The sequence below is a fragment of the Enhydra lutris genome, unplaced genomic scaffold, assembly GCF_002288905.1.
Source record: "Enhydra lutris kenyoni isolate GAN:26980312 unplaced genomic scaffold, ASM228890v2 scaffoldscaffold1, whole genome shotgun sequence".
In the NCBI taxonomy this organism is placed as follows: domain Eukaryota; kingdom Metazoa; phylum Chordata; class Mammalia; order Carnivora; family Mustelidae; genus Enhydra; species Enhydra lutris.
Window position 1 is genome coordinate 69068171 of NW_019154085.1, and position 26240 is coordinate 69094410.

Sequence of the window (26240 nt, forward strand, 5' to 3'; positions counted from 1 at the left end):
CCACGTCAGACCCTACAGTATATGCTTTCTAAGAGCAGGCATATCTGAATATAGGATGCTATCTGAATTGCATGTGGCTTTATTCCCAGCCACCCAGAACATTGCCTGGTACCTACAGGAAGCATTCAACAAGCATTCACAGAATGGATGAAGCAAGGCCAAATTTGGAGGATACAGAGTATTTCTGGTGGAACAGGAAAGGTATGAAAGAGATACCACCACTCTTACTTTTTCTACATATCTCATCGTCTTATGTTCATACTACTTCCTCTAAGATATTTTCACCAAAGTCATAACAACAACCATGTTAATAGATACCTGAAAAAACTGTTAGAGGCACCGCTTTCAGAGACTATGTTCAGGTGCTGTTTCCACCCCATTCCCTCAACTACCTACACCTGTTTCCAGGTGGGCACTGTTCTTCAAGCTAACCTTGTGGGACTAACACAGCCTAAAAAGAGACTGTAATCTCATTCTTTATACATATACTTTATATAACCCAAGCCTGACCACTATGGAGAAATGAATTGTTATTCTACACCAGTAACTGCTGGAGATATAGATGTATACATGTTTTATTGATAAACTACCCATGAAAAAGTAATTTTTCAAAAGTTAAGACATACCAAAGCCCTGGGGATGGATATATGGGGAAGTAGCCCTGGAGAGAAGAGACAGCTGTGGGGATTTTCAGCATAGATTGCTGCCTTTGCAGCTCTATGGGGTTAAACCAATATGAGAAATTGTCTAGTCTTGGATTCACTACAGACAGTTCCCGATTTTCAACAGTTCAACTTACGATTTTTCCACTTTACAATGGTGAGAAACTGATACCCATTCAGTGGAAATCATACCTTGAATTTTAATCTTTTCCCAAGCAAGCTGAAATGGGATACCATATTCTTTCGTGATGCTTGCAGCAGCAGCAGCAGCTCCAACTCAGCCCTACAATCCCCAGGGTAAACAACCCACGTACAGCCATTCCGCCTTTCACTTTCGGGGCAGTTCTTCAATAAAGTGTTACTATAAAATAGGCTTTGATTTAGAGGATTTTGCCCAACTGTTGGCTAACGGAAGTGTTTTGAGCACGCTTAAGGTCGGCTAGGTTAAGCTATGATGCTGGACAAGTGTATTAAATGCATTTTCAACTTACCATATCCAACCCCATCATAAGTTGAGGAAATTGGAGAAGAGGAAAAGCTGGAACAGGCAAACTGTGAAGCTGAGAAGACGTTAAGAGAATGTCAGTCAAGGGGAGGGACGCCTCATCGTGGTTGCTGACCGTGCCTAGAAGGCCTACACATGAAGCTTTAAGTTGGGTTGCCAATCATCTTCTGGGTCTGCATGCAGTCGCTGGTAATATTTAGGGATACGTTCCCCAGGCTTCATTCGCATTTTTGTACCGCTGCTTGGCAAGGGTCAGATCTTGAAGCTTTCTGGGTCGTGGCTTCTTTTTACCTGTGAAACGTGGGGCTTGCATCCCAGTGGAGTTTCTGGCTCGCACTCGGACTCGCAGCAGCACACCGTTGTGGAAAGCGGAGCGCGCGGCCGGGTCCTTGAGGCTTTCGGCAGAGGCTGGGGGGGTACAGGGAGCAGGAAGGTGTGGTTCGCTCCGAAAGAGCGTGGGAAGGAGGCGCACCATAGGGCGAGCCCGGCTTAGCAGCCCGGGTGCCGCCGCCACCTGCGCGCTTCCCAGCTGCGCCCCCGGGCGGGTCGGGGACTGCAGAGACCCGGCCCGCTCCTGCGCCCGCGGTTTCCCACCCGCAGAGCTGCGCACACGCTAGCTGCCCCTTGGCTCACCAGCCCCGCCCAGGCGCGCGGGGGCTGGACTTCGGCCCATGGGCGTACCCCGCGCACGGTCCCGCCTCTCTCCCCGCCTCCCTCTCTGGGTCCCGCCCAGCGGCGCAGGGGGCCGGGCTCCGGCGGGGGGCGGCGGCCGCGGCGGTGACAGCCGCTCCCCGCCCCTGAGGGTCGCCACGTCCCTCACGTACCGCCCGGTCCAGTGGCGGAGCGGCGACCTGGCGGCCGCGGCTCCGGCTCCTCCGGCGGGCCTCGGCATGAGGCTGGCGCGGCTGCTACGCGGAGCCGCCTTGGCCGGCCCGGGCTCCGGGCTGCGCGCAGCTGGCCCCACCGGCGCCAGCCGCAGCCTCAGCTCGGATTCGGGCTCGGGGCCGGCGCCCGAGAGCGGCGTTCCGGGCCAGGTGGACTTCTACGCGCGCTTCTCGCCGTCCCCGCTTTCCATGAAGCAGTTCTTGGACTTCGGTGAGTGGGGCTCGGGCCTCGGGCCTTTGTGCGCGGCCCTGCGCGGGGAAATGCGGCCCCTGACCCGGGCGGGGCCCGGCCAGCGCCTGCCCCCTCTCACCTCCGGCGCACCCCCTCCTCCGTAACGTCTCTCTCCCAGCGCTTGAGACGCTTCCTTCCCCCCTTGCGGACAGATCCTCTAGCTCAGGTGCTGGCGCCGGCGGGCGGGATAAATAACTGGGGGCGTGTGCATTTTGACTGTGTATTGTTGAAAAACAAACCCGGAGGGCCGCGGGCGGAATGACGTCCCGCCTTTCAGCGCACGTGTGCAGAACCGCGCTCTCTGCCAGGTCCCTTCCGAAGAGCCGAGCTCCGGCTAGAAGCAAGTGTGTGCACACCTCCGGGAGTCGTGTTCGGATTCTTCACAGTGATGATAAATGCTCAGCTTTGTACAATGATGATTGCATAAAATTGACGTGGTGAATGGAGAAGCAAGTTATGACTGGCCTGAGTGTTTCATAGAATGTTTTCCTTGCCGCTTGCCTAATAGCGTTTCCACCAACAGCACATTCATTTCATCATCAGCAGTCTTGAGCCCGTGTAAAGTGCGTGAACACTAGTGCTGTGGGGATTGCCACATTTCACCTTGCAGAAGCGACTATCCACTTTGCTCTTCCTCTGGTGGACGCTTCTTGATTTTCTCTGGAAAGGATGCAACAGATTGCAGAGAAATTTGCAAAGTTAGGCTTTTAACTTAGACTTCTCATGGGGGGGTTGGAGGGGGAAGGGAAAACTAATAAGCCAATAAAGTAAAATTTCAGTAGAAAAAGTTATCTTCTGCATTGTGAGTACTGACTGTTAAGTCAGTAAGGGATCATTAGTGGGCTCAAAAGATATCAGCATAGGGGGCAGCTTTATCTTAAAACTGTGGTGTACAGTGGCAATTTGGGGGGGGGGGCAAAGCCCTGGGTTTTTTGCTTTTACCTTAAAATGATTGTAGTGTGATTAAGGGGTGAGTTTGGTCTTGTTCACAGTATCCTATTAAATTTTCACAAGAAAATGCTTTCCTTTATTCGGCAATTCCTGCTATGGACAATCTAGTTTTTGCTAAGGTTGCCTCTTGCTAAAACAGCAAGATTAAATTCATGAGTTTAAAACACGTTGCTGGGGGCGCCTGGGTGGCTCAGTGAGTTGGGCCGCTGCCTTCGGCTCAGGTCGTGATCTCAGAGTCCTGGGATCGAGCCCCGCATCGGGCTCTCTGCTCTCTAGGGAAGCCTGCTTCCTCCTCTCTCTCTGCCTGCTTGTGATCTCTCTGTCAAATAAATAAATAAAATCTTAAAAAAAAAAAAAAAAACACATTGCTGAAATAACAAGTTAGTTTAACTTCAAATGGAACTGCTTGCCAAAGGCTATTCTACAACTGTTCTGCTTAGCATCTTGATGGGAGTGGAAGAAGAGCAGGCTTCTGTCCAGGAATCACACAATTGAATAAAACCGGGTTGGGGGCGGGGGGCAGTGAGTGGTTGGGGAGAGGTGCTGCAGGGATTCAAAACTTGAAGATTGTTGCTGAACAGGCATTGGTATTTTTTGCTTTCTGCTGCCTGAAAGCCCTCCTCTACATTGAGTCTTGCTTTTCATGGTTCCCAAGCATATGATAACATTTCTCTGTTTATCTTAGGTATTCATTTCTTATAAAACTGGAGTTAGGAAACAGATTTTCAAAATAATAGCAGCAACAGGTTACATAGGGTAGGCTTTGGCAGGTGCTACTCTTAATTAGATTCCACGCCTTGCTCAGACTTGCTCAGGTTCCCTTGGTTCTAAGATGATCCCAGTAAGGATGCAAGTGATGGAGACAGGAAAGTATCTTCGTCACTCTACAAAACAATGTCAGGAATTAGGAGGTCATTTAGGATGCCTCACAACCCTGGGTTATCTTGTCCCTTGCCGCCTCTTCCTTTCCCTCTCGTTATGGTGATGCTGCCACTCTGACATTGCCCAGTAACTGTGTTTCTCCTTGCCTCTTGGCTTCTGTGCCTTATGGCCTCTACTTACTGCTGTTCCTACTGTGTTTGGTTTTAGGATCTATGAATGCTTGTGAAAAGACTTCATTTATGTTTCTGCGGCAAGAGCTGCCTGTTAGATTGGCAAATATAATGAAAGAAATAAGTCTTCTTCCAGATAACCTTCTCAGGACTCCATCAGTTCAATTGGTACAAAGCTGGTAAGATTCCCATGTTGTGTTTGCAATTTCAGTGGACTTGTAGACTTCATGTAAGGTGAAAGCAAATTCTTTTTTTACTCTTCAGTGGAATCTGATGTTAGTAAGAACATTCCCCCTCCTTTTATGGTTATATCTAGGTTTGTCCCTTGAATCCTGGACTCTACCATTCCTTGACTTTGGAAAAAAAAACCCAATCAGAACTACACAGAAATACACATACTAAACTTAGGATTTGTGTTATTGAATATGCAGGATTTATAATAAAAAATATCTACCATGTGTTGATGGTTAGGGGTTTATATATATTACCTTTAATCTCTTCGACAGCTCTGCTCATTAATCATTTTTATTGCCATTTTATATATGAGGAAACTGAGGCACCTACAGGTCTTTTGCTAAAGGCAGTACCAGTCATAGTGGAGCTGAGATTCAAGCCCAGATTTGTTTCTTTCTACTATACCATGTTATAGTCAGAATGATAAAATGTATTAAAGCGTGTATATATTTTTTAATAAACTGAATTTGTTTTATTGCAGTATATCTTTATCGAACACAAAAGTTAAAATCTTTTTTCTACCATTTAAAAATAATTAGAAGTTAATAGAATCATATAAGAAACTCTGATCTCTCTTCCAAAATATGACAGTGGGGGTGCATACATATGTGGTCACTTAAATACAGCCTTTCTTGGTAATCTTATTAATTTAAGAGTACTAGTCTCTTAAGCACTATACATTTCAAATGAATGAGTTTACCAGTGTTCAGTCGTAGATAGAAAACAAAAGGTAGCTGCAAGATATTTTCCCAGTTATTATTCATGGAGATCTTAGCTTTTTTTGTAGGTATCATAGTTTGTAGGAGAAACTGCTAGAACTTCAATTTTAAAAGACAAGTGAGGAGCACCTGGGTGGCTCAGTCATTAAGCGTCTGCCTTTAGCTCAGGTTACGGTCCCAGTGTCCTGGAATCAAGCCCCACATCAGGCTCCTTGCTTGGCGGGAAGCCTGCTTCTCCCTCTCCTGCTCTCGCTGTCTCTCTCCTTGTCAAATAAATAAAATCTTATTAAAAAAAAAAGCAAAAGAAGTATGATTGCTATAATATGTGTTACTGAGATGCTTGCTATCTGTAGTTCAAATACGGGACAGTTATAAATACGGTTTAGAGAAGAGGCATTTGTTTAGGAACTATGATGGAATATAAGTGAGAACATGTAGTTTTCTATGGAAGCATATTCCTGTTTTGAAAATTCTTCGTTAAAAATAGAATATGCTACATTTTGAAATCTAATCTGCACTCAAAACATTGTAGGTGCTCAACTATCTCTTGAATAAAGAGCATAGTTTTTCTTGCCAGTGAAGAGAAAAGTGAGGGTTAAAGCAAATACCAGAATCACTTGACTTTGGAATGCTTTGGACTGCAGAGAGGCGCCGTGCTTGTCAAGAACAGCTTTCCAAACCAACATATGGATTTACAGATTTTTAAAACACTTTCATTGCCTGCTGGATCCCTACTAAAGACATTTGTAGATAAAGTGCCAACCGAGCAGCCAAAGCAGACCCTGTATCTTTGAAGATTACTGAATAGTAGTAGTGAAGTGTTTTCACCTCTGGCCCTGTACCGCTATTGTGCCTGGCAGCATGACCTTGATGAAGTCATTTGGCTCTCCTCATTTTGCTCTGTCCTTAACAGGTGATTTGCCACCTTGAATTGTTAGGTAAATTAAAAACCTACATTTTCATGACTTTTTGTTTTTGTTCAGCTCTGTTTAAAAGAACTGTGTGGTAAATTATTTTAACAAGTGTTTGTTGACTGGATGTTGATGGACATAAGCTATTAACCTGGAGCATGCATGCTTCCAAAGGATAACCACCTTCAGCGCCAGCTGATCATTGCCAATGCAGAAACCCTGTCCAGATCATCTGATTTTTGTGTATTTAAAGAAGAGTCAAAAGTCTAGATTTTTAATGTAGGATCTCCCAGTTTTGAAAGATTGCAACTAATTAAATATTTTTTTTTAAAAAACACTCAAGTCCTGTAAGGTATATAAGGTTTTAAAGCTCAGGTGTTAAGTTAGACTCATAGACTGAGGTAGGCAGGCTTGCACATTTTACTGAAACTAAGACAAGTTAAGTCATTTGCCCCAGATCACATAGTTCGTGGTAACAAACTCAGTTCCATTGACAATCAGCATTTATACTGTAGAGTGGTAAATTTAAGATAATGAAAAATTATTTTAGAGTATATAACTTTAAAAAAAAGAAGTGGGAAATCTTAAAATTATTATTTTAAAAGATTTTATTTATTTATTTATTTATTGAATTTATTTGAGAGAATGTGCTCATGCACCAGCATGCACAGAAGTAGAGGGAGGGGCAAAAGGGGAGGAAGAAGCAGACTCCCTGCTGATGGGGTGGCTCCATCCCAGGACCCTGAGATCATAACCTGAGACAAAGGAAGCCACTTAACCAACTGAGCCACCCAGGTGCTGCAAAATCTTGAAATTCTTTTTTTTTTTTTTAAGATTTTATTTATTTGACACAGAGAGAGAGAGAGAGAGAGAGAGAGAGAGAGAGAGAGAGCACAGCAGGGGGAGTGGCAGGCAGAGGGAGAAGGAGAAGCAGGCTCCCTGCAAAGTAGGGGGAGCCCATTGTGTGACTGGATCCCAGGATGCTGGGATCATGACCCAAGCCGAAGGCAGTCACTTAACCAACTGCGTCACCCAGGCACCCAACATCCTGAAATTCTTAATTTAACCTATGTTTTTAGGGAAAAAGGCACTTTCTACTACTTTGTGCCAGGCACTTTGCTTAAATGTGAATGGGTCTAAAGATCCTACTTCAACCATAATTTGTAGCAGTATTGTAAATTAAAAATAAAAAGATGTTAAAATTAAAAATACCTTCTTAGTATTTTTACAATATTGAACTGCCAAAATGTAAAAGAACAAATTTACCCCACTGATTTGCATTTTAGGTATATCCAGAGTCTTCAGGAGCTTCTTGAATTTAAAGACAAAAGTGCTGAAGATGCTAAAACTATTTATGAGTAAGTTCACTATTTTGATCCCATTCTCCATACAATTTTTATACTCTTTAAATGTCATATAAAAAATATAAGTATATTGAGCTTAAACCTGCTATTGGGTCACTTTAGGGAAATTAACTTTCAATTTCTCTCCACTCCAGAACATATGATAGTATGTGTCTATAGCAGCTCATATAGGTATGACAAATACCATAAGTCAGTAAATATAAGAAAAGACACAGTTAAAGTGTGGTGATCAGTGGAAATCTAGATGTGGCCTCGGAGCCATTTGGATGGTAGGAACTGGTGAGGACTCAACCTGGAGAGTGCATGCCGCCTTCAACTCTGGCAGGTCATTGCCAATGCACAAACACTGTCCGGGTTGTCTGACTTTTGTGCGTGTGTTTAAAGAAAAGCAGTAAGCTTAGACTTTTAAAATCTCCCAATTTTGAAGATTGCAACTAATTAAAACAAATTTTTTAAATACTGAAGGCCTATAAAAACATGTCTATGAGTCTCACTTTATGACCTTTCGCCTGTAAGATAATGAAAGTAATATAACCAATTTAATAACTAGCATACCAGAATTGATAAACCCAGGTAGTCCTCTAAGGAGTTACCTGCTTATTCCAATGAATGTTGCTCAGAACTTAAAGACCACTTCTTTCACTGTCCTTAGCGTTCACTACTTTTTTTTTTTTTTTTTTTTTTTTTTTTTTACTGTCTTTAAAGATGATGGCAACATTTCACTTTTTAAAGGTGTTTTGGTCTGAAAATAAGATCAAGGATTTACTCTCTGCCTACGTATAAAGCACACTATGTATTAAATCTTTAAAACAATGCTATTCAGTTAATGCTATCTGTGCACAAAGAAGAAACTTAAGGTAGCATTGAACTCAAATAGCCAACTAGGGGTGGCATTAGGATTTGAACTGAAGCCCTCTTACTTAAAAATAAATGTTATGCTATAAAACCTTCTGAAAATGGTTAGAGCTGAATCTAAAAAAGACGGAGAGCAATGAAGCAGAATAATACTGTTTGGGGTTTTGAAAAGAGAGAAGTGAAATAAAGGGTGACTAGAAATGAGTTGTTTGTTGTTTTTGAGTTTTCTTGTTTGTATTTGAGATTAGCAGTTTGGTTTTGAAGCAGATTACAACTAGGAATTCCAAAAATATTTTGAGCCGTGAGAGCATCATTGGAATAAGTTAATAGTACTCAAGATGATGACTTTGAATGGGAAAGCACTCATTCAGAAGTGTAAATTCTGATGGGTATGTTACAAGATGGATTTTGTTATTTCATAATTAAGACTTTTCTCTTTTATTTAGGTCTTTAAATGCAATAATGTCTTCTAAATGACAGAAGTGGGAAGGCTGGATGACTCAGAAATTTTTCTTTTAACACAACAGTAGACTCTTCCTCTCCCATTTTTAAACTTAATAGATTCAATGAAATTAGAATTTCTTTTACTTTTCTCAGTGGTTTCTTTCTCTCTTGGAACCATAGGGAATAGTTCCCCAAACAGGCAGGCTTTATTGGTTCATTCATCTTTATTCCTTACAGAGCATGTGTTCCCTAGAAGCAAGCACTCTGTCTTCTCTTAATGCTGAACATCCTAGGAATACTTTCCTCATTGGGAATGCTTAGATGATCTGAGCTGATAATGGTTAAAGAAAACCCTTAACATTTTTAGGATTGTGTTTTGTGGCAGCCTTATTTTTTAGGAGTTCCAAGAAAATAAGTTTCAAAAATTTTATTTTGGAGAATTTTGTTCTGTCATTGATTTTGTGTATTTATGATCTGAAATTTATTTAAATAAGCATAAGAAAACATACACCAGTGGTCTTTTTTACTGTATCGGGGATTTCTTGCCTAGTATAGGTTAGTTAAACTTACATTTTAGTATTAAATTCACTTGTCTAAACATTTGGCAATTTTGACAAGTCAGGTTTGTTTAGCTTTACAGATACTGTGATCCGGATCAGGAACCGACACAACGATGTTATTCCCACGATGGCCCAGGGTGTGATTGAATACAAGGAGAGCTTCGGGGTGGATCCTGTCACCAGCCAGAATGTTCAGTACTTTTTGGATCGTTTCTACATGAGTCGCATTTCAATTAGAATGTTACTCAATCAGCACTGTAAGTATCCAGAAGTCAAGAGAAGAAGCAAAATGAAATGAATATATACGTATATTTTAAACTTATTTAGAAAACTTCTCTTTAGAAACATTTAATTTTGCTTTTTTGTATATTAAGTAAATTACCATACAAAGGAGGTATTTTCATTGAATGTAAAATACTATGTGTATATTTAAGGAGAATATCTACTGTTTGGTACCATTTAGAGAAATAGTCTTCAAATCTGGAAAAAGCAGTTATAGAGAGTTATAGCTTATTTTGTTCTTTTTTTTTTTTTTTTGATAGCTTTATTGTTTGGTGGAAAAGGCAAAGGAAGCCCAGCTCATCGAAAACACATTGGAAGCATAAATCCAAACTGCGATGTAGTTGAAGTTATTAAAGGTAAATATTTATATTTCTTCTTTCAGGAAAGATGCAAAAATCAAAATTGTTAAGTTTTTTTTTTTTTTTAAGATTTTATTTATTTATTTGACAGACAGGATCACAAGTAGGCAGAGAGAAAGGAAGGGAAGCAGGCTTCCTGAGCAGAGACCCCGATGTGGGGCTTGAGCCCAAGACTTTGGGATCATGACCTGAGCCGAAGGCAGAGGCTTCAACCCACTGAGCCACCCAGGTGGCCCGGGTGTTATTGCTTGCTATTAAAACAATTATTTATATCTTGAGATAAAATGTTAGGGCAAATATATGGATTTGAAAATAAGTTTATGACGTTAAATTGTACATTATATATAGAATGAATATTTTGTTGATATACTTTGTTAGGCAAAGTATGGTGATACTGTGGGGATATCTGTTTCACTTCAAAAAGTATATATCACCCTATACGAGGAGCCATAATTCATAATAGTTTGGTTTGCATCTTTCCACACTTTTTCCTCTTATGCCACATATACTCCTATACATATGTAATTGTTGGTCTTACATTGTTTGTTTTGGAAAATGGGTGCGATATGTATTCTTCTCTATAAGTTTAGAGCCATCATTCCATGTTCAGTACATATCGATACACTTCAGGGTTTTGAATGGCTTCATGGGTATATCAGAATGTATTAATCCATCCTTCTGTTGCTTCATGTTTAGGCGGTTTTCATTTTTTTTTTTTTATTACCAGCAGCAATACTGCAGTGAACATCTTTAGCTATCTGCTGACTTTGCTAGTATTTTAGAAGGAAAGATTCCTAACATTCAAGACATTTAAAATGCATTTAAAATTTTGATACCTCCAAAAAGGTATCAAATAATGAATGAGAGTATCTGTATTCTAAACTTTCACCAACTCTACATGTTTGTTACATGTATTGTAAATAGTTCCTTCACCTTGCTGTTTTTACTTTGTTTATGGTGTCTTCTATTTTGATGTCTTTATTTTCATATAATCATATCTGTCATTTTTCCTTCATGGGTATTAGGTGTTGCCATGTCATACTTAAGAAGACCTTCCCCAAATAAGATAATTGAAGTATATTTTCACCTATAGACAGTTTTAAAATTTCATTGACCAGTACTATTGCCACCTTAATGCGTGATATAGAAGTAAATTTATTTTAATGCTTTTTTTGTTTGTTTTGATTCATACTAGATGGCTATGAAAATGCTAGGCGTCTGTGTGATTTGTATTATATTAACTCTCCAGAACTAGAACTTGAAGAACTGAATGGTAAGCGTGATGGTGTCTTTTCCTCAATGATTAGTGTTGTGATTATCTGAGAAGCAATGATAAGAAGAATTTAGATGTGTCTTAATATAAAAGGACTTTTCATCAACTTCTTTACTGAAGATGAAGGCTGAGGGAGAGCAATCATGTTAAGAATTGTGTGTGCACATGCGCACACGCACATGTGCACGTGTGTGTGTGTGTGTGTGTGTGTGTGTGTGTGTGTAATTTAGTTGGATTCTTGTTTGAAAAGCATTTTGGGCTCTTCTTCCCCATATTGTTTATATTTAATTGATGATGTTCATTCTTTCCTTATTTTTGTTTCTGTTTTGGTTGTAGAAAAAATGATGCCAAGAAAATTACATTTGACTGTTATATGTACTCCAATAATGTAAAATTCACCCTTTAAGAATTCTGTTTCCTGAGTAGTGAATCATTTTTTATTGTTGAGGAAGTAAAAAGACTGGAGGTATAAAGAGGAAAGAAAAATGCTCTTCTGTTTGAGAATCTGTTTATCTTTGATGATCTTTTCACCCTGACTAGTACCTTTTGGACAAAAAAAAAAAAAAATTCTGATGTCTTGGAAGGAGGTTGATAAATCTGATTGTGTTTCTGTGGGGTTGGGGTAGTTGGGTAGAGGGAAAAACAGTTACTAAGTTAAGATGTCCCTTTAAGAATACAATTAAATAGGCTTTTCCTAAACTGTATTCTGGACCTTACAGTGGGAGAACAGTGGAAGAAGTTCTTCACTTGAAAATAGAATTGCTTGGTGTTTTTCTAAAGCCATATTAACTCTTTTGTTTCATAACAATACCACTCAGTAAAGAATCACAATGCACAAATGATAGTTTAGGAACCTGAACTGTGAGCAGTTTCCAGGTGTCCCATCCATGTTTCCACGGGGCGGTTTATTCAGAGGAGAGTCCAATTTATTGGATCAATTAGAATTCTAAGGTATGGTGAGTCTTACTCCTTTGCTCTACTTAAAGTTCTGTTTTACATACTTCCTTCCTGCCCCCCTCCCCCTGCCCTGCCACTGCATCTCCAATTGGGCTTCTAAATTTAATAAAATGTTTGACTGTAGAATTCATATCCCTTGATAAATTGATGCTAGCTTAATTTAATTCAGATCTGTATCCATAGAAATGCCTGAAATAAAACAGAAAACATTGCATATGGTGAAACATTTAAAAAATGACTTTTTAAAAAAATAGTATATTGATGTGAGTTGGACCATGGAACTTAGATAAGACTTTAACACTTTTGTTTTGGAAAATAAAATTCTGACCTTAAGGCTGAGACTCCTTTTAAAAGACTCACCATCATAGTGAAAATGGGAAGCTGGGTTGGCTAACAGTTATGCAGGATCACAAGAATGACTGCAAACTCATGTTGTCACCATCAATTATAAATCTATGTGAATGTGGGGTCAAACACTAATGCAGTGAAGAACCGGGATGGCAGTTCTCTCCCAAATAATACTACCCTCCATAGTAAATGTTTTCTTTTCATCACTACACAATATATTCTTGAAAATGCTTTAAGCACATCTCTCTGTACTTTCATATTTTTCTCTTCTGCTCTGTAGCAAAATCACCAGGACAGCCAATACAAGTGGTTTATGTACCATCTCATCTCTATCACATGGTGTTTGAACTTTTCAAGGTTTGTAAAATAGTATTACATAACCTTTATCAGTCCTTTCCTGAGGTTAGGGATCTGCTCTACCAGGTTTTCCTCCCTTGCATTTCAAGATGTCATTTCATGCTCAGTGTCATGTCACGTTGCTGGAGATCAGCGTTTTATCCCTGCTGATGGGAACTTTAGTGTAGTGGTAAGCTTGTACTTGGAAGACAGAAAGAATTGGGCCTGAATTCCAGTTCTGCCACTTAATCTCTGTGTGACATTGGACAAATCAGTCAACCTTTTTGAGCCTATGTTTCCTCTTCTATAAAATGAGGATAATACTATCCAGGTTGTTAGGAAGATTGGGAGTAGCCTACTAAGTGTCCAGAACAATGGTAGCTCAGTGTAAGTGTTCAATAAAGTTCTATTTTTACAAAATAGAATATTTAGAAGAATGGTTCTCAATTTTCCACCCTTAGAAGACCAGAGTCCCACTATTATATATTTGGGGGGGGGGGGGTTTGAGAAAGTCATTTATATTGGCTTACAGGGCTTTTGCTATTATATTTGCTCTTTACAACAAATTTCAAAAACTAAATAAAATTATGCTAGAAATGTTGAGTACTTTATCCCCCAATAACCCACCAGTGACGCTTGGTGATACACAGAAAAGTGAGTGATGAGGAGTGTACAGGTCCTTGTAGCTGAAAATGACTGCCCTAAATCAAGCCTATATAGTCAGTTTCTCTTACTTTAGTTACCGTGTCTTGAGCCAGTAGTCAACTAGTAGAGAGCAGAGGTGACTTTCAGTCTGATCATGAAAAAGAAAAATACTCTGAAACACGGAAAATCTGACTGAATTCTTAGAACAGCAAGAGTTCAAGAATGCTCTTTTGTTCCTTAGACAGCAAGAATGTATCTAATACCTTACAAAAAATCTTTCTATCCAACTGGTTAAATAAATAAGCAATTGGCACTTAAGGGATTAAAATTAATTTTTTCCTTAAAATTTCAGTTACTAAAGATCTTATTCCCCATGATGCTTAATAAAAGAAATTTCATATTCTATAATAGATTTTACATAGTGTCATTAATAATGGCTTTCATTTGGAACCAAATCTTAAAAATAGCCTTTGGTAGAGACGATAGTATCTTTTCCCCAGGAATACTCAACCCTGATGGGTATGCCTTGGTCACACACTCCTATTTCCAAATTCAGCCCCATCTTTTGCCTTTTTAACCGTATCGGGTTTTATCAATTTCTATTGCAATGCTACATGTCATGTTATCTTTTCGTGCTTATACTATGTTGGCATTGTGTACTGTGTATCCTTTAGGAATTGATCAAAACAGTTTCACAGTGTAAATATCCTTAGTTTCAAACTAGTGGAGAATTGGATTAGTTTCTACATCATAATAAGACCACTGCTGTGAATACTGCATGAAAAAAAATTTTTTTTCCTTCAAAGTAATCTATGGCCATTAAAATGATTCTTAAAAATGGGGACAAAACTTTTCAAAAATAAGGTTTACTTGTTACCTACTAAATTATAGACGTATTTGGATAGAATCTTTAGCTTCAGTGTAAACTAGTCAAAGTGTTGAGATGCCTGGTTTTGGAAAATGTGCAGAATTTAGTTGAAATCTTTAAATCAGAGTATTTCAAAAGTCCTCCAAAATTGACAATAATTTTTTAAATTCTTCAAATATAAGAATTGTGATACTTTGGCCTATCTCCAACAAATTAAAATTTTTTAAATTTCATATCATATATATATATTTGAAAATTATAATTAGTCTTTTTTTTGAAGTTGTATTTTGAATGGAACCCTAATATATTTCAGAATGCAATGAGAGCAACGATGGAACACCATGCTGACAAAGGTGTTTACCCTCCTATTCAAGTCCACATCACACTGGGTAATGAGGATTTGACTGTGAAGGTAAGTGCTTTCTGGCTTGTTTGTTTGTTTTAATTGATGCACAGGCATGTACATAATTTCCTGAAGACATAACTTATTCTTGGGAGAAAGAAATCCTACCTCTAATAGTTAATAAGCACATTGCTTCATTTACCTGGCAGAGTCTGGAAATTATCCCCTGAGTCTGTTTCTATTCTGGTCCATAATCCAGATTATTCAAGGAAAAGTAAATCCTGAAGACAGACAGTTTAGCAGTGATCTTGAATATCCACTTGGATAAGTAAAAGCTAAAACATCTGAATGTTTACAGTGTTACATAGATAGTATATAATGTTTCATTTTTAAACAATGTTTTTCGATCTACTTTTATTTCATTTGCTTCTCATAAAAGCTCTTCACTTAGGAGCACAGGTAATCTTATTGTTGATTTTACAGATGAGGAAACTAAGACACGGTGAGTAGCTCATAATTTCAGAGCAAATAAATGCCACAGAACATGAAATCAGGCTCTGACTTCAGGGTTTTTCTACTTCATCGTTCAGATAGTCCAGTTTCTTAGAGTATGATGATTCTCTTTTTTAAATAATCATTGTAAATTTTGTTTTAAAGTAATAAATGCAAAGAGTTTAAAAATCAAATATATTAGTTCCTGGCCATTTGTGGGTCACTATTGTCTTTTAGTTATTTTTTCTGGGACTTATTGGGATATTTTTCAGTAGTATCCTGATATTACAATTTCTGAAACATAAAAATTTTCAAGAGCAAATATTAGCTTTCTGTTACAATAGCTGAGGATTTAGCCTTTTTAGAGCACCTCCCCTCCCGGACCTAACCTCCCCTGCTCTTTTCCCAGTATTTAAGTTCATACTTGAAATTCTAGATTGAAAATAATCATCTTGGAGAATTTTGAAGGCATCTACTGTTCCTTATTTCAAAAGCATATAATTCAGTTACTCAGCCATCAAAAAAGAATGAAATCTTTGCCATTTGCAATGATGTGGATGGAGCTAGAGTGTATTACGCTAAGCGAAATAAGTCAGTCAGAGAAAGACAAATACTGCAAGATTTCACTCATGTGGAATTTAGTGAACAAAATGGATGAACATGTATAAGGTGGGGGGGAAAGAGAGGGAAACAAACCATAACAGACTCTTAATGATAGAGAACAGCAGGGGGTTTGATGGAGGGAGGTGGGTGGGGTGTGGGTAGATGGCAGAGGAGTATTAAGGAGAGCACTTGTTATGATGAGCACTGGGTGTTGTGTGTAAGTGATGAACCACTGAATTCTACTCCTGAAACCAATATTGCACTGTATGTTCACTAACTAGAATTTAAATAAAAATTTGAAAAAAATTTTAAAATGTGTATAATTCAGTGGTTTTTAAGAATATTCACCACTGTGTTATTTCAGAACATTTTCATCACTCCCAAAAAAACCTCCATACCCATTAGCAGTCACTCCCCAATTTCTCCTTCTCCCCAGTCCTTGGCAACTACTAATGTATTGTCTGTGTATGGATCTCCCTATTCTGGACTTTTCATAAAAATGAAATTCTGGGGACGCCTGGATGGCTCAGTGGGTTAAGCCTTTGCCTTTGGCTCAGGTCATGATCTCAGGTCCTGGGATCGAGCCCCGCATCGGGCTCTCTGCTTGGCAGGGAGCCTGCCTCCCCCTCTCTCTCTGCCTGCTTCTTTGTCTACTTGTGATCTCTCTCTCTCCTTGTCAAATAAATAAAATCTTAAAAAAAAAAAGAAATTCTGCAATATGTAGTTTTTTGTGACTGACTTCTCCCACTTAATATAATGTTATAGCAGGTATCAGTACTTCATTACTTTTTGTGGTTGAAGGATACTCTGCAGGATGGGTGTGACACATTTTGTTTATCCATTCATCATGTTGATGAACATCTGGGTGGTTTCCATTTTTGGGGTGTTACGAATAATGCTGCCATTCATGTCAAAGTCTTTGTGTGAACATAGGTTTTCAGTTCTCTTATGTATACACATAGAAGTTGAACTGCTTATAGGTAACTGTGTTTAAGTTTTGAGGAATTGCTGAACTGTTTTCCAAAGTGATGATACCATTTTACATTTCCACCAGCAACATATAGAAGTTCCAATTTTTCCACATCATTGTCAACATTTGTTAGAATCCGTCTTTTTGATTATAGCCATACTAATGGATATGAGTGATATCTCACTGGTTTTGGTTTGTGTGAGTCATAATTTGAGTATCTTTTCATGTGCTAATTGGCCATTTGTATATCTTTGAAAAAGTGTCAGTCAAGATCCTTTGTTCCTTCAGTTTTTAAGTGGATTGTCTTTTCATTGTTGCTAAGAGTTCACTTCCTGTATTTTTTTTATCATAGATACTAGTTCCTGATAAGATGTATGATTTGAAAGTGTTCTATTCTGTGGCTTATCTTTTCACTTTCTTTTTTTTTTAAAGAATTTATTTGAAAGGAAGGAAGAGAGTGCATCCCCCTGCAAGGGGAGAGAGGGAGAGAGAGACAGAGCACATGAGCAGGGGGAGGAGCAGAGGGCGAGGGAGAAGCAGACTCCCTGCTGAGTGGAGAGCCTGATGGGGGTCTCAATCCCAGTTCCTTGAGATCGTGACCTGAGCCAAAGGCAGATGCTTAACCAACTGAGCCACCCAGGCACCCCAGTTTTGTTCTTATTTAAATGTTTGGTAGAATCCACCAGTGAAGCCATCTGGGCCTGAGTTTGAGAAAATTTTGATAACTAGTTCAATCATTATCAGTTTATTCAGATTTTCTGTTTCTTTCTTTGTTTCTTTTTTTTAAAGATTTTATTTATTTATTTATTTATTTGAAAAAGAGAGAGAAGACTGTGCTGGCAGGAAGGAGGGGTAGAGGGGGAAGGAGAGAAACTCAAGCAGACTCCACACTCAGCTGAGCCTGATGCGGGGCTTGATCTCATGACCCTGAGATCATGACCTGAGCTGAAAGAAAAAGAGTCGGGCACTTAACCAACTGAACTACCCAAGCACCCCAGATTTTCTGTTTCTTCCTGATGTCGTTTCTATAGTTTGTGTCTTTCTAAGAATTTGTAGGTTTCACCTAGATTGTCTAATTTTTTGGCATAGAATTGTTCATAATGTTCCCTCATAATCCTTATTTTTGTAGGATTGCTAGTAATATCCCCACTTTCATTTTGACTTTATCAATTTGAGTCTTCTCCCTTTTTTCTTGGTCAGTCTAGCTAAAATCTTGTCAATTTTATTAATCTTTAAAAAAAAACAAATTTTTTTGAGTTCTTGCCATTGTTTTCTATTCTTTATTTCATTAATTACCCCTCTAATGTTTGTTATTTCTTTCTTTTGCTTGCTTTGGAGTTAGTTTGTTCTTTTTTTTAGTTTCTTAAGGTGGAAATTTAGGTTATTGATTTAAGGCCTTTTAAAGCTATAAATTTCCCTCTACTGCTTTCTCTCTATCCCATTAGTTTTTTTTATGGTGCATTTTCATTTATCTCAAAGTATTTTCTAATTTCTCTTGTGATTTCGTCTTTGACCCATCTGTTCTTTAGCAGTATATTGTTTAATTTGTATGTATTTGTTAATTCCCTCATTTTTTTTCTGTTATTGATTCCTAATTTCATTCTGTTGTGGTCAGAAATATAGTTTGTATGATTTCAGTCCTTTTACATTTATTGAGACTTGTTTTATGGCTAACGTATGGTCTATGGAGAATGTTACATATCCTGGAGAATGTTTCATGTGTACTTGAGAAAAATCTGTATTCTGCTGTTGTTGGATAGAGTGTTCTATAGATAGTACTTAAGCCTAACTGGTCTGTAATGTTGTTCAAATCTTCTGTTTTCTTGTTAATCTTCTTTATAGTTGTCATATCCGTTTTTTGAAAGTGGGATATTAAAGTCTCTATTATTATTTTTTAAAGATTTATTTATTTATTTATTTGACAGACAGAGATCACAAGTAGACAGAGAGGCAGGCAGAGAGAGAGGGAAGCAGGCTCCCTGCTGAGCAGAGTCCGATGTGGGGCTCGATCTTAGGACCCTGGGATCATGACCCGACCCAAAGGCAGAGGCTTTAACCCACTGAGCCACCCAGGCGCCCCGTCTCTATTATTGTGACTTGTCTATTTCTCCCTTCAATTCTGTCCATTTTTGCTTCATGTATTTTGGAGTTCTGTTAAACTATATATATATGTTTATAATTTTATGTCTTTAATATATTGGCCTTTTATCATTGTAAAATGCCCTTCTTTGTCTCTGATAATAATTTTTGTCTTAAAGTATGTTTTTATCTGATTTTTATATTACCATCCCAGCTTTTTTCTTGGTTTCTGTTTCCATAGTGTATCCTTTTCCAAGATTCTACTTTTTTTTAAAGATTTTACTATTTTTTAAGTAATCTATAGGCCCAGTGTGGGGTTTGAATTCATGACCATGATATCCAAAGTCACATGCTTTTCTAACTCAGCCAGCCAGGTACCCCCCCAAGATTTTACTTTCAACTTGTTTGTGTCTTTGAATCTAAAGTGTGTCTCTTATAGACAACGCATGGTTAAAGAATGTTTTTTTTAATCCAGTCAGCCAGTGTCCACCTTTTAATTAGAGGGTTGAAGTCAGTTTCACTTAACATAATTACTGTTAATGTTGAATTTATATTTGCCATTCTGTCATTTGTTGTGTATGTATCTTATGTCTCTTTTGATTATTTCTCTATTACTGATGCCTTTTTTGTTAAAATGATATTTTCTTCCATTTTCATTTCCTTTTTCTTTCTTTTATTATATTTCTTTGAGTTATTTTCTTAGTGGTTGTCCCAGGATTACAATGAACATTAATTTATCTATAACAACCTAGTTCAGATTAATACGAACTTAATTACAATAGTATACACAGGCTTTGTTCCTTTATAGGTCCATTCCCTCTCCCTTCCCATCCTTTGTACTGTTACTGTCATGAAACCTACATTTTTAAACATTGTATATTCAGCTACCCTGATTTAGAATTATGTCCTCTGAAACTGCCTTTTCAATAAGATAGGAGAAGAAAGTTACAAAAAATACACCTACAGCATCCTTGGTATCTACCTATGTAATTACTTTTCCTGGTGCTCTTTATTTCTTTATGTGGATTTTACTCTCTTGTGTTCTTTCATTCCAGGCTAAAGGATTCCCTTTAGTTTTTATTAGGCAGGTTTACCAGCGATGAACTCTCAAGTTTTGCTTATTTGAGAATGTCTTGGTTTCTCTTTCATTTTTAAAGGACAGTTTAGCTAGATATAGAATTCTTAGTTGATTGTCCTTCTTTCAGCACTTTGAAAATGTGAATCGTACCTCCTCTGCTGTCTATGGTTTCTAAAGAGAAATCAATTGTTAATCTTACTAGAATAGAATCCTTTGTATGTAATGAATTATTTCTCTTACTGCTTTCAAGATTTTTCTTGGGTTTTGACAGTGTGATTATGATTTGTCCAGATACAGATCTCTTTGAGCTTATACCTGGAGTTTGATTAACATCATCTTTTTAATCAAAACTGGGAAACTTTTATCTTTCATTTCTTCAGATATCCTTTCTGCCCCCTTTTTCCTCTCCTCTTCTGGGATTCGCAGCTTGTACATGTCAGTACACTTGTTGGAGTCCCACAGGTCTCTGACACTCTTTTTCTTCATTTTTCCCCCCATTTTTCTTCATTTTTTTCTTTCTGTTTCTCAGACTGGATAATTTCAATTGACTTATTTTCACTATCACTGATTCTTTCTTCCACATGTTCAGATGTGCTGTTGAGCCCTTCTGAATTTCTATTTCAGTTATTATCCTTCTCAATTCTAGAATTTCAGTTCGGTTCTCTTACATAATTTCTGTGTATTTTTTTATTGCTGTTCTCTATTTGGGAAAGCATCAACCTTGTACTTTAGTTCTTTAAAAATGGTTTCATTTAGTTCTTTCAAAATATTTAAAATAGCTGATTTAAAGTCTTTGTTTAGGGACTCCTGGGTGTTTGAGTTGGTTAAGCATCTGCCTTAAGCTCAGGTCATGAGGGGTCCTGTGATCGAATCCCATATTGTGCTCCTTGCTCAGCGGGGAGTCTGCTTCTCCCTCTGCCCCTCCTCCACTCATTCTCTCGCTCTCTCACTTTTCCGCTCTCTCTGTCAAATAAATAAATTCTTTAAAAAATATATAGATTTTTTTTTAGTAAATCTAAGTTTCCTCAGATATAGTGTCTATTGATTCTGTCTTTTCCCCTTTGCATAGGCCATACTTTCTTGTTTCCTCTCATCTCTTATAGTTTCTATTGAAAATTAGACATTTAAAATAATACAGTTTGACAACTCCGAAGATCAGATACTTACCCTCTCCGCAAGATTAGTTGTTACTTGTTTGTTTAGTGAGTCTTTAAGCTATTTCTCTAAAGTCTTTATTCTTTAAATTGTATGGCCACTAAAATTTACTTTGTTAGCTTAGTGGTGAACTAATGATCGGACCAAAAGTTCCTTAAATGCTTGCCATCTCCCAGTCTTTGTAAAGGATCTCCATCTGCATATTGGGGCACACCTTCAACACTCAGCCAGGCACTTGACAACTCTGACTTAACCTTTGGGTCTTGCGTGTACAGAACCTCAGTCCGCCAGAGATGAAAACTTTCCTGAACATGAACAGAGCCCTGGGTATACATATGACCTTTTAGATTCCCAGGATATCCTCGAGCTTCTCTAAGCCCCTAAGGACATCTGATTTGCTAACTTTTCCTGTTAAGGTTTTTGTTTAGTCTGTTGTTTGCCTTAACTGTTGTACATTGCCCTAGGCAGCCTTCAAATTAATTAATTATCTCTAACTGTTTTTGACAAATGTTTCTGAGGATGGGAAGTGGGTGCACACAAGACTTTCTGCATTGATGAGTGCATAATCAGGCCAAAGAACGATAGCCTTCCCAGTGGCTACCGGGCTGCCGGTTTCACTCTGATTCCATGTTATTGATGAGAGATGGGGGTGGGAATAAGCCAAGTTAAAACACCACAGAGTCTGTTGTTTTTCTTGACTAAATGCTCCCCAGGTTGCTGCAACCCTTTGGTTAATTTCTAGAGTTCTGACCAAAGTTGACTCTGACAGTATTTGCCTTTTTCTTGGTGCTTTGATGGATGAGACACTTTTCTTTTTTCCACTATTTTTGCTGACGTAACTCCTGCTATTCCTTTTGAGAAGACTTCTGCTTATTCCAATTCCTGTTCTTTTGTATACGACCAGTTTTAAGTGTCAGGTTTTGTTGTTTTGTCTCTTTTAACTAAAGCTTTTAAGATCTTTTCTTCAGCTCTGTTCTGATATTTCTTAATGATGTGACTTGGTATGGGTCTTTTCTTACTCATTGAGCTGGGCCCTTTAGAATTTCCACTGTTTCCTTGGTGCTTTCTTCCCTACTGCTTCATTTTCCGATAGTCCTGTTTGAAGAATGTTGGGCTTCATGAATTGATCCTCTGATTTTTCTTATCTTTTTTCTGCTGCTTTTTATCTCTTTAAACTTTTCATTCTACTCTGTGAGATGCCCTCAACTTTGAATTCCCAACTCTTGTATTGAATTTTTGTTTCTATTATCTTACAAATTTCCGGGAACTTTTTATTTTTTATTATTCCTTTTTTATAGTATTCTGTTTAGTTTTAACTTCTTTTATCACTCTGAGGATAATAATAGCTGTTTTTTTCTAAAATATTAATATGCCTTAACTCTCTACACTGTTTCCTCTGAGTTTCTTTTTTCTGTTTATCTCTCTTGGCTGTTCATTTAAAAAGAGTGATGCACACATAAATGTATGGCAAATACCATCTGTTTCCTAAAAAAGTAATGTGAATGCATCCCTTTTTTTCAGCCCAGATGCTAATGTATGTCTATTTTTTGGTTGGTTATGTGTCAGCTACTTGCTCGTTAAGGTTTACTTGGTTCAAAATAAATCCCACATGTCTTCTGCTTGGGGACCTCAGTTGTGCTACAGCATTGCCTTTCTCATAATCTTTTGCTGTTTTGTCTTTCATGTGCTTTTGCATGTTGGTCTGTAGCTGTTTGCTTTTACTTGTGGTTATCCATCACAGCGTGGATTAAGAGTCACTGAATTCTTAGACACTTAGCAGAGACTTGGCCTGTGCTGGTGGTCAGGATTTGTTTGGGGTATCTATCTCTTTAGTGTCAAGAAAGTTTCATAATGACCCAGTGATTCCATTCCTAGGTATATACCCAAAGAAATGAGAACAGGTATTCAAGCAAAAATTTATACAAGAAGGTTCATAGCAGCATTATTCATAATAGCCAAAAACTGGAAATGTCCCAGATGTCCATCAACTGATGAACAGATCAATGAAATGTGGTACATCCATCTGATGGAGTATTGTTGGGCCATAAAAAGAGATGAAGTATGGGTACCTGCTACAGTGTGGCTGCTAGCTACAATACTGAAAAGATTACACTAAGTGAAAGAAACCAATCATATCATACAATTCTATTTATATGAAATGTCCAGAATTGGCAAATGTATAGGGACAAGAAACAGATTAGTAGTTGCTTAGGAGTCTGACCAATAAAGAGTCCAGGGTTTCTTTTCTTCAGTAGAGTTTTCATCCCCATCAGTAGTACTGGATTTTCAGGATCAAGGTCTGCTTTTAATCTGTCTATAGAAACATAGAAAACTAGTACTAAATGATATATATTAGAAAGTCAACAGGATGGCTTATAGTTGAGTTTTTAAATAGTCTTTATATAGTCTTTCTTCCCATTCTTTTAGCTTATTCAAATTTTTGATATTTTTTACCTTTTTTCCATTGGCTAAGAATCCTGTGAGAGAGTTGGTTTTTTCTGGCCGATGACTCTAACTGCTCTTTTAGATTTGGTGTTTGTGCTATACTCAGTAAATAAAATAAGTGTTAACAGCCACATGTCTTTCAAATTAAAATGTCAATGTCTTGGTTTGTTCCCTGTTGGTGATTTTACAAACTAGACATTGAGAAAGCTGTTGAGGAGGAGACTTCAGGAGCTCTGGGTGAGTTCAGGGTTAGTAAATCTCCTGCCTTTAGAGCTGTCATCAAGTTAGTGGTTCATTTCCCTTGGATCTGAAATTCACACAAATTACCCCAGGGAGGCCAGTGTTATGGGGAATAGGAAGTTAGGGATGGCAACTCTTGGTTAGATGACATTGCAAAGTGGTGATTTCATACACCGAAGAGAAAACTTTAAAAATAAAAATTTTGGCAAACTTCTCTTTCTCAGCCTTTCTGTTGACATTACTGTGTATCACCCATCTCTTTTGTAATATCTTTACATTTCCTTGGCATAGGCTTCTTCTGATGATTCTCGATTTTTTCTTCAAATTATCTTGATCAGAAGTTTAATTTTCACATATCTTTCTCAACATATTTCTCATCAGACTGCCATTCTTCTTAAATATGTACAGACCAACTGTCTGTCCCTCTCTCCCATTAATCCCTTTTCCCCTTTTTCCAAGGAACTCAGATCTTCTGACATAATATCATCTGTTGCAATTCCCTTAGAAACTCTTTCGACCACTTTTAAAATCTGGTTCCAGTTTATTGTGTCTTTGGCTGCACAGCAAAGGAGGTTAGCTTTATCAGTTTTTAGTTACATTCTTATGGCTTAGTTTACCCCCTTCACCTGTAAGAAGAAGACACTTCTCAAAGTCACCTCTGTCCTTTTTACTCAGCTCTCTGCTTTTCTCATACTGGCCTCTAGAGAGAAATTACTTCTTGTTTCATGTAAGATTGTTGTGTCTTTCTGGCCAAAGGTTAAGGAAAACCAGGAAGTATTTACTGAAGTCTGCTTTTTATCTTAATATCTATTCTAATACATTCTTTACTTACTTAATATTTACAGAACACCCACACTTCTTACTCACATTACCAGTAAATGTGCAGCAGAACATTAAATTAAAGGATGAGTAATTAACGAATTGATCTATTCCAGAAAACACCCAGAGCTCTTTATTAATCTTATGAAAATAAATCTCTTCACTGGACTTTGAATTCATAGCCAAAAACAATTTCAAGCATGCTTATGTTCAAGTTCTAACTAAAGTCTTTGTGTATTTTTATACTGTAATTTTCTAGTTGTAGATGTATCAGAGGCAAGCCCTCAAGTGGTATTTCAAAGCATATTTTTATTTTAAAAATTAAAATATCTGTCATTTTCATTATGAAAGTAATATATATGCATACTGTAAAGATATTTAAAATTCACATAAAAACTCAACTATAAGCTATCCAGGCTTGACCTTTTTTTTTTATAAAGCTCTTTTAAACTTATTTGTGATCAAGTCTTTGATTTTTTATTTCATATTTTTTTTTGAGTAGTCTCTACACCCTATGTGGGTCTCAAATTCATGACCCCAAGATTAAGAGTTGGATGCTATTCCAATTAAACCAGCCAGGCACCCCCAGCCTACTGACTTTTTAACTACTCAACACTATCTATCCATCTACCTATTTATTCATTCATTCACATATATGTGTACCACACACACACACACACATGTACACACACACGTTAAACCAGATTTGTTTGTATATTAATGTTACAGATAGTAGACTCAATTTAGATTTTGTGACAAAGGAAAATGTACAATAATTTGGAAAATAAGGCCCCGTTGACTGTAAAGGAAAACAGAATGAAAATAGTCTCTAAATAAATTACTAAATTCAGCCTAACAAGTGATTTGAGTTGAGAAATGACATTAGAACAATCCAAAGACCAGTGTACTCTAAACTCAAAAGGAAGTTGTCTGGGGGTCTGTGCTGCTGAATAGTGTTGTGTGGACCTCTTTCACCCCAGTACCTACAGTTCTACACAATATTTCATGGCTCAGTGGTTTTCTATTTTAGAATGTGCTTTAGTTTACTTCAGTAGTCCCCTATTTAGGTTAGAATCCAGTTTCAGCTATTCTGCATAGTGCTGTGGTGGATATTCTCATACATACTTTGCATACTTCTTTGATGATTTTTTTAGGATAAACACTGTTGGGTCAGAGGTTTCATGCATTTTGAATCTGATTGCCAAACCACCCACCAGAAAGGAATAACAAATTCATTGTTACATCCTGGATAGACTTAGTTTATGCCCCGTTCTGTGCTCGCTGCACTGTGGATGTGCGGCCAGTGAGAGGCAGAGCCCCAGCACTGACTCTGTGTTATGATGGAGCTTATTATGCATTAGAATTGTGCACATTGGAGTTCTGTGAAGTCTACCAGTGAGGAGAACGTTTACACTCACAACTTGGATTGCATGGTACTTGTTTTGAAAAGCAGTACTTTCTTTGGGCACCTGTGTGGCTCAGGTGGTTAAGCAGCTGCCTTCAGCTCGGGTCATGATCTCAGGGTCCTGGGATCAAGCCCCGCTCTGGCTCCTTGCTCAGCGGGGTCTCTGCTTG

The 26240-nt window shown here is 38.1% G+C and overlaps 1 protein-coding gene and 1 long non-coding RNA gene across 2 annotated transcripts in view; one reads left to right on the forward strand and one right to left on the reverse strand.

Annotated features, from left to right (window-relative positions):
* Positions 1-2045, reverse strand: part of LOC111144215 — an 89020-nt gene extending 86975 nt beyond the window's left edge. Inside the window, exons 1-2 of the long non-coding RNA XR_002640373.1 lie at positions 1992-2045; positions 1154-1575 (exon numbers count right to left, since the gene is read on the reverse strand). This is a non-coding gene — a long non-coding RNA (uncharacterized LOC111144215). The remainder of the gene's footprint in view (positions 1-1153; positions 1576-1991) is intronic.
* The window catches only part of LOC111144206 (pyruvate dehydrogenase kinase 1), a 31681-nt gene continuing 7439 nt past the window's right edge, over positions 1999-26240 (forward strand). Inside the window, exons 1-8 of the mRNA XM_022498419.1 lie at positions 1999-2262; positions 4324-4465; positions 7437-7508; positions 9446-9630; positions 9916-10011; positions 11210-11287; positions 12873-12949; positions 14755-14853. Of these exons, the coding sequence (XP_022354127.1) occupies positions 2058-2262; positions 4324-4465; positions 7437-7508; positions 9446-9630; positions 9916-10011; positions 11210-11287; positions 12873-12949; positions 14755-14853 (954 nt within the window). The 5' untranslated portion in view covers positions 1999-2057. The remainder of the gene's footprint in view (positions 2263-4323; positions 4466-7436; positions 7509-9445; positions 9631-9915; positions 10012-11209; positions 11288-12872; positions 12950-14754; positions 14854-26240) is intronic.